At 33.7% G+C, this 8,537-nt stretch overlaps 1 protein-coding gene across 1 annotated transcript; it reads left to right on the forward strand.

Moving 5' to 3' along the window:
* Positions 1–176: 176 nt before the first annotated feature.
* Positions 177–8,452, forward strand: LOC137385634 (solute carrier family 35 member E3-like). Its single transcript, XM_068072138.1, has 7 exons — positions 177–562; positions 903–1,013; positions 1,160–1,321; positions 2,938–3,020; positions 3,120–3,232; positions 6,402–6,501; positions 8,005–8,452. Exons 1-6 carry the CDS (start codon positions 290–292, stop codon positions 6,488–6,490), a joined length of 831 nt encoding a protein of 276 aa, XP_067928239.1. The 5' UTR covers positions 177–289; the 3' UTR covers positions 6,491–6,501; positions 8,005–8,452.
* The last annotated feature ends 85 nt before the right edge of the window (positions 8,453–8,537 follow it).

The raw sequence follows: 8,537 nt of genomic DNA on the forward strand, positions 1-8,537 counted from the left end.
GCCACAGAGAGGTCATGTATTGGTCTGAGATTACAACTATACACGCAAAGCGCATTGACTAGTGGCAAAAATAGTTATAAGAATTCAATGAGAACAACTGCTAATATATTTTTAAAATTGCTGGCAATAGAAAGCAAAACGTGCCCACGTGTTTATGAGCTGTGTCTTTTGTAAAATGGCTGCGAAGTCCAATTTAACTACAGCCCTAGCGTTATTATCAAATATCGGTATTTCCGTGCTGATAGTTTTGCTCAATAAATGGATATATCAAAAATATGGATTTCCAAATATGTCTTTAACGTGTGTACATTTCGTTGTTACGACTTGCGGCATGGAAATAGCTAGAAGATGTGATCTATTCCTTGTAAAAAGCTTGCCTTTGAAAGACATGGTGTTATTGTCACTGTCGTTTTGCGGTTTTGTTGTACTCACTAATCTTTCGTTGCAATCTAACACCGTTGGCACATATCAAATTTCGAAATTTATGACCACTCCTTGTGTTATGCTCATACAAAGTTTCTTTTTTGAGAAGACGTTTCAATGGAATCTTAAACTAACTTTGGTAAGTGGAGATCTTTAGAATATTTTCATTTACCCAAAAAATGTATTAGAAACTTTTTATAGCTATAATGAATAATGGAATTCTCTCTCTTTTCAATTCAACTGAGAGTAACTTCCTGCAGTTGCATTACATCGCTACTTGGCACCTGAGGATTTCCTGAATTTGAATCCACTTTTCATTTAAGCGTTTTATGGTTTATCCAACACACTAACTAATGATATAGCGTGTTGCATGAAATTAATAGCTACAATTTTATTTTTGTTACATTTTGACAAGATTTTATACTTGTGGTAGGATTGTAGTTTGAAACCAGTTAAAGTTTTCGTTTTCATTTATTTAGGTGCCAGTTTGTTTGGGAGTGTTAATAAACAATTACAACGATATTCAGTTAAACACGACAGGCCTGCTCTATGCCTCAAGTGGTGTTGTTGTCACATCAATATATCAAGTGGTAAGTTGAAGGTTGTCATACTGCTGTTATTGCTTGTCTTTCCTAACTCTCTCTTTGCAGTTCTTATTTACTATACCTTGCCATAGTAATATAGAAATATGTTTTAACATCTGCATTATTGTGTTAAACTTTAACTTTTGTTGCAGTGGGTCGGTTCTAAACAGCATGAATTTCAAGCTAACTCAATGCAGCTGTTGTACTATCAAGCTCCTCTCTCCGCTGCATTTCTAATGTTGATCATCCTATTCGTTGAGCCCCCTTTTAGCGTCGGAGGCGTGTTTAATCAGATATGGTCGATGGCTGCTCTGGTGAGTGCACTCATCTTGTGCAAGCAATCATATTGACCTAAAAAGTTTACTCAACATGAAGTGCAATTCTCTAGAATTCTTTAATTCTGTAAATCTCAATGTTTGTCTGAAGGTCTGTTTGTCTGTCGTTCGTTTGTCCAGTTATAGCGATAAAGTTTCATGAATAAAAAATCCGCTTCGCTCTAGAATTGAATTCGAAACCTGCAGGTCTGCAGTCAGGCGAGCTAAGCTACATGACCTAATGACTATGCAATAGAATAATTCTGCACATACTGATTACATCGGTTAGAATGCGTATAACAGCGTTGTGTGGCGCGTAATGTCGCATGATCTGGCTTCACGGCTCATGTTTTCAAGGCTCTTATTATAGTAAGTTTAGCAATATAAGCTAGCTTAAAGGTTGACTTGCAACAAAATTCACGTTACAGTTATTTGATATCAAAAGATTCACCATGTCTTACTCTGTTGTGTTGTAGGTGCAAAATATGTGGGAATGTGACTACAAGCTCTTAAAAGCTAAAAAACGAAAAGTTGATCGCAGCCACACGAGACCGCCGTAGTTTGGATTCTCTTTCCAAAACGGCTCAAATGTGACGTAGTTGTGGTAGATGGTTTCTCTTTACTCTTTCATGCAACCTTATTCGTCGAAATATTTTCACAAGTATGCTTCACGCATTCAATAAAACCATGTCTATTGTTCTTACGCGTCTGTTTTATCGTCATTGTAATGCTGTCACTTTTAGCAGTGATATCTTATCTTACTATAAAAATTCATTTAATTTTTTAACCTTACCTCGAAGGAGTACATATCATTGTCTGATAATCATGACGAGCCTGTTGGTCACCTGCGATAATCGAAAAGTGCTGCAAAAATTATTTGCGAAGTATTGGGTCACATGATCAGATTACGACTTGACAATTCGATCAAACTGAAACAAAACTGTAAAGTAGCGAGCATCTATATTTGATACGAGGTCTTTGGTAAAACCCGAAGTATTTGTCATAAACTAGTGCTACGATAAGTTACATATTGAGCTTTTTATTGGCCTTTCAATTCATGTGAGAACATCACGTGACAAGACGATAACCAAACTGTAATGACTACGTCAAATAAATAAACAGATTCCAATCTACGGCGGCTTTTCGTTTTTGAGCTTTTACGAGCTTGTAATCACATTTCCACATATTTGGCACCTACAACACAACAGAGTAAAACATGATGAAGCTTTTGATACCAAATAACTGTAATGTGAATTTTGTTGCAAGTCAACCTTTAAGTTACCAACTTGAGTTACTCAAATTAGTAAATATGCTAATTTTGTCATTGGTCAATTAGTCAACTTAGCCAATTACATTACCTGCCACCTTTGTAAGTGGTTTTTTATTCCCCTGTTCATCGCCTGGCATTCATCTAGTTGGGCATATATGTTGAACTACCTGACTGCTACTTGGTGTATATATATGGACATATATACACCAGCTAGCAGTCAGTGACTACCTAGTGACGATTGGTGTTGATTAGTGATTGCATGGCTTGTGACATTGTCAGATGCCGACTAAACTACAGGCTAGCATCAGGCAGGGCACACTTGGTATTCGTCTTGACTCTTTTGCAGTTCTTTGTACTTTGCTCCGGAGCAGTTGCATTTCTCGTAAATCTATCCATATTCTGGGTTATCGGCAGTACGTCTCCTCTCACGTATCCTTATTCAAGCTACTACCTCGTGTGACGATTATTGTATAGCCTCACTAATGGGTGTCTGCTTTCTTTCATTTTCCTTGATGCTTGATGGCACAGATATAACATGGCTGGACATCTTAAGTTCTGTCTAATAGCTTGTGGAGGTTTTCTTATATTCCATGAACTTCCAACTCTATATCAACTTTTGGGAATTATCCTCACTATATCAGGTAATGGAAGTATTCAATCTAGAGAGTTTGCAGCCAGACAGATTTTACGCTTTTGATAATCCTGAAGTTTGCAAACATGCCAGTAGACTTTTTTTCTGATTTAGTTTATTTTCAACTAACTTATCTCACAGTTTTGTAAACGGTGTAAAAACTTTATGTACAGTAGTAACCATGTTTTGTAAAGCTATTATAATATTGTGCTTAATATAGTGCGATATCCATTGAAACAGAGGGTTACCCAAGATAGTTGTGTTTACGTATAACGGTTTTTTGAAAACTGAACGGGTAAAAAAAACATGCATTTGTTGTCTCAACCATAGAGTTATCTCCCCCTAGAGTGATAACTACACGAGCGTTTCTGGTGCCAACAAGGAGCGTTTAGGCCACGCCTCTTTTTTGTGCTAGGCAGTCGTAGTGATTGACTAGATCAATAACATCAGCCATGAGAAGGGTTAAACAAGGATCATGAAGTCCAGTTGAGATAGTAATTAATGCTCATATTAAAGAAATGATGATTATAATTTATCACTTTAATATATGCTTATTATTTAAAGCAATTCAATACCTACCAGGGATTGCTAAACATATTATGGAAATGTTTACTTTTTCATTTCCATAAACATAAATATTTCCATAATTTTAGGGAAATGGATATGGAAATTTTATTTTACAAGTATGGAAATAGTATGAAAATGGAAATAATATGGAAATGAATTATGGAAATGCTATGGAAATGGAAATAATATGGTAATTAATTATGGAAATGGAATTAATATGGAAATGAATTATGGAAATGGAAATAATATGGAAATGGAAATACTATGGGAATGAAGTAGGGAAATGGAATTAATATGGAAATGGAATTAATATGGAAATGAATTATGGAAATGGAAATAATATGGAAATGGAAATAATATGGAAATGAATTATGGAAATGGAATTAATATGCAAATGAATTATGGAAATGGAAATACATGTAATATGGAAATGGAAAAAATATGGAAATGAATTATGGAAATGGAATTAATATGGAAATGGAAATAATATGGAAATGGAAATAATATGGAAATGAATTATGGAAATGAAATTAATATGGAAGTGAATTATGGAACTTTTATGGAAATGGAAATAATATGGGAATGAATTATGGAAATGTTATGGAAATAGAAATAATATGGAAATGAATTATGGAAATGTTATGAAAATGGAAATAATATGGAAATGGATTATGAAAATGGAAATTGTGACATACAAGTAATCCCTGATACCTACATGACTTGCCAAGGCACTGAATAGATAGTGAGTGAAATTGAAGGTAATGCAAGCAGTTACTCATAGATAACATACATAGTCATACTGGGGTTGTATTACATTGGTGTGATGGGAAGCTAATCAACTGCCATCAACTATGAGCTGTACTACCCGGTGTTGCCCGAGTAATAAAAAAGTATTTGGACAGAAAATTTATTTTTATATAACATTTACTATTCTAACTTTTAAACTTCATATCATGAGAAAATATTTTTAAGCAGTTTAAATGAATTAAGAGGAAAAAGAAAACAACTCTAAAGGTTTGCAAGCTTTTTCAAACAACTACAACTTTTAAATTTCATATCATGAAAGAAGTGTTTTGTTGAAATAAATTGGGAAAAAAATAAAACTGTAAATGTGTTTAAATGTAAAATAATTAGCAAGTAATGGCTAAATATAATCTGTTTAGCTATGATTACAATGAAAAATTATTTAATAAATAAGGTAATAAAAAAGTCTATTTTATTTTTATATAATTATAGTTAGTAGAATTAAGTATAATTTATTTTTATTTAACATATAACAACATTTACCACTTTAACTTTCAAACTACATATTATGAAAAGTGTTTTGTGTAATTGAAATAAATGAAGAGAAGAGAGAAAATAAAAACAACTGTAAATGTTTTCAAGCTTTTTCAAACAACTACCACTTTTAAACTTCATATCATGAAAGAAGTTTTTTGTTAAAATGAATTAAGATGAAAATGCAAATGTGTTTAAATGTAAAATAATTAGCAAGTAATGCTAAATATAATCTGTTTAGCTATGATTACAATAAAAAATTATTGTAATCATAGCTAATTTTTATTACTTTATTTAATAAATAAAGTAATTCACAACTACTTTTTTATTACTTTATTTAATAAATAAAGTAATTCACAACTACTTTTTTATTACTTTATTTAATAAATAAAGTAATAAAAAGTCTATTTTATTTTTAAATAATTATAATTTAGTATAATTAAGTATAATTTATTTTTATCTAACATGTAACAACATTTGCCACTCTAACTTTCAAACTTTTTGCTTGCTTACATCAAGCATAGATGTCCACTAACTAGTGGACATCTTTGCTTCAAGCTAGTCTATGTATTTGATTGATATGTATTAAAATCTAATATTACATGCAAGGGCTGTTTGTGAACTGAGGTGACAATGAATCACTCTATCACCATACAATGTCAATACTTTCAGTTGATGGCAGTCGATTAGCTTCCCATCACACCAATGTAATACAACCCCAGTATGACTATCTATCTTATCTATGAATAACCAATGATATACAGCCCCTCATGTGTGGGGGCTGTATATCATTGAAGTAACTGATTGCATTAACTCACATACTTAACACCATCTATTCAGTGCCTTTGCAAGTCATGTAGGTGTTGAATTGCTTGAAACAATAAGCACATATTAGAGTAATAAACTATAATCATCATTTTTTTAATATGAGCAATAATTACTATCTTAACTGGAAATTCATGATCATTCACATGACTGACGTTATTGTTCTGTCGATCACTACGATTGACTAGCACAAAAAAGAGGCGTGGCCTAAACGCTCCTTGTTGGCACCGGAAACGCTCGTGTTGTTGAATGCACAGTTATCACTCTAGGGGGAGATAACTCTATGGTCTCAACCTCATAATTTCTACAGTGATTTTCTCACAACATTCACTGAGCGCAGGTACATCTAAAACACTTGTGTTTAGTAACCCGACTGGAATTATACACAAGACTGTCTTAGTCATCAATTTATGTAGGAGTACCACATGGGGTTTTGGATCGATGTAATCTCGAATATTTTTAAAAGTTCTTTAGAAAACCTAAGTTGTAAAAGAGTTGTCTTCCTACAGGAGTCCTCGCCTATACTTACATTAAACTAGAAGAGCAGAAGAAACCTGTTGAAGGAAAGCCTAGTTCTAGGTCTCACCACAGTGTGTAGTTTCCCGACAGGTTAGTCTATTTTTATATTACTGTTTGCTAGCATAAGGTCAATGGAGTGGTCACATTATACCTTGGAAGTTTCTAGAACATTGCCAACCAAACTTAAGAACATTCTCAGCAAGTATACAATGATAATGAAACAAGCGGGAAAATTTGTCTTTTCCTGGAAATAAATTGTGAAAACCGCCGCCAAGAATATAATACTACCGGATAAATTTAGGTATATTTTTACTTCATTCTGTTTTTAACTAATAAACAGCATTCATTAGCTAGAAAAGTTTCAACTGCATTTGCTGATGATTCATCATCCAATAGATCACAAGGATTTGTTGTACCTGGCTAAACCGATTGGATGCTGTTAGGTTCAACATTGAAGGCTTCACTTCAGCTACTGTTAGGCCTCCTCTCAACAACCCTTCTCACCTTTCAGCCTATAATTCATTACGTTCAGAAGCTGCTACTATGACACTAAGATTTATTGAGTTTACCCTTCACCCCACCCCACCCATTTATTGAGTTCACCCTTCTCCCCACCTCACCCATTTTTTAAAGTTTTTCTTGTTAATTCAGTAGTCGCTGATTAGAAACGTTATAAAAAATGCAAAAACTAAAAAAGTTCCAGCGGCAGTTGTGTAAAAAAGACAGAGTTATTCTGATTGTAGATGACAGCCATTGCTGGCTGTTGCCCCTTAGCTTGTTGTTTACCATTATAAGGCATCACCAATATTGATATTATTTCTTTTGGCTACCAGAGATTCAGTCATCTGATTGTCAATATGAACAAAAAATAGCATGTGGTCATCAACAAAACTGCCTTGTATATTGACGAGTAGCGGCTCACACCACCTTACTTATCTCACCAAATTACTGTAGACTATCGAAAGCTTTATAGAAACTAGACTAAAATGGCCTAGTTATCTATCGTATAACATAAGAGATTTAACCTAATCTTAGTTTATATTGTCTAGTCTTACTTTTGTCATGCATCCTTCGTAAACATTTTCACTTGACCGTTCATCTTCAATATAGACTCTTCACGGTTACTCTGAATTTGTTCCCAACGAACACTGTTCAACTCACCTTCCCTTCATCGCGTCTTTACCTTATGCTCGCTTTTTCTCTCCGCTGCTACACGACGTAAAACATACTAGTTACAGATGTTATGCTCATATGAGAGAGAAATACCTCTACAATATGTCTTCTGTCTACCCGACTACTTTGGGGCAACTCCGGGAAGTTTTTGTACATAATATGTATATACGTGTATGCGTGTGCTTAGCTACATTGTATGACACAAATTACTGCTTTACTTTCATTTAGCTAGTTTTGTTTTTAGGATATCTCTTACGAGAATAACAGCTGATGAAATAATCCAGCATAATGATAGGTGCTTAAATTTGTAAAATATCGTATCATTTTCAGTTCCTAGATACTAACATTTATTTGTATTTTTTATTCTTTAATTGTAGTCTGTAAGACAGGGTTTTACCCAAAAAACTCTGTTTGTTGTAGTCAAGTAAGAAAGCAGCAACCAGTTGATGCTTCTGTCACCCACATGATGGACACCTGGTTACTAGGAATAAAGCTGTCCGCCTCTAGCTGTCTTCCATACCTTTTTAACCATTCGATCTGATCACCAGTCGGTCATGTAATGTCTTCTGGCACAGGTCACGACAAGTTGATTGTTTGCTATATTTATCTGTTATGCCAGTTTAAATCAATCATAAAAACCTGAAGAAATCACGCCTATTTTTATAACCTTAAATTTAATGCTTTTCACTGTTAGCTCAAGATTTGCTATTGCAACTTTGATTTTATTTGTAAGTTATGTATATTTGAGATATATAAGATATTCAGAATGTTGATATTTGACAACAATTCCATTTGGGTAGTGTTTAAAGTCCTAGAAAATATTTAAAGAATGTAAACTACCCGGTCAATATAATCATGCCTTCTTAAAGCAGCTCATGTCCATTTACATTGCTGCTTGGAATACCTTGTGATAACTTTGATATCTTTTCTTTTCAGACCTGGTAGTAACTATC

The sequence above is a fragment of the Watersipora subatra genome, chromosome 1 (assembly GCF_963576615.1).
Source record: "Watersipora subatra chromosome 1, tzWatSuba1.1, whole genome shotgun sequence".
NCBI classification, from domain to species: domain Eukaryota; kingdom Metazoa; phylum Bryozoa; class Gymnolaemata; order Cheilostomatida; family Watersiporidae; genus Watersipora; species Watersipora subatra.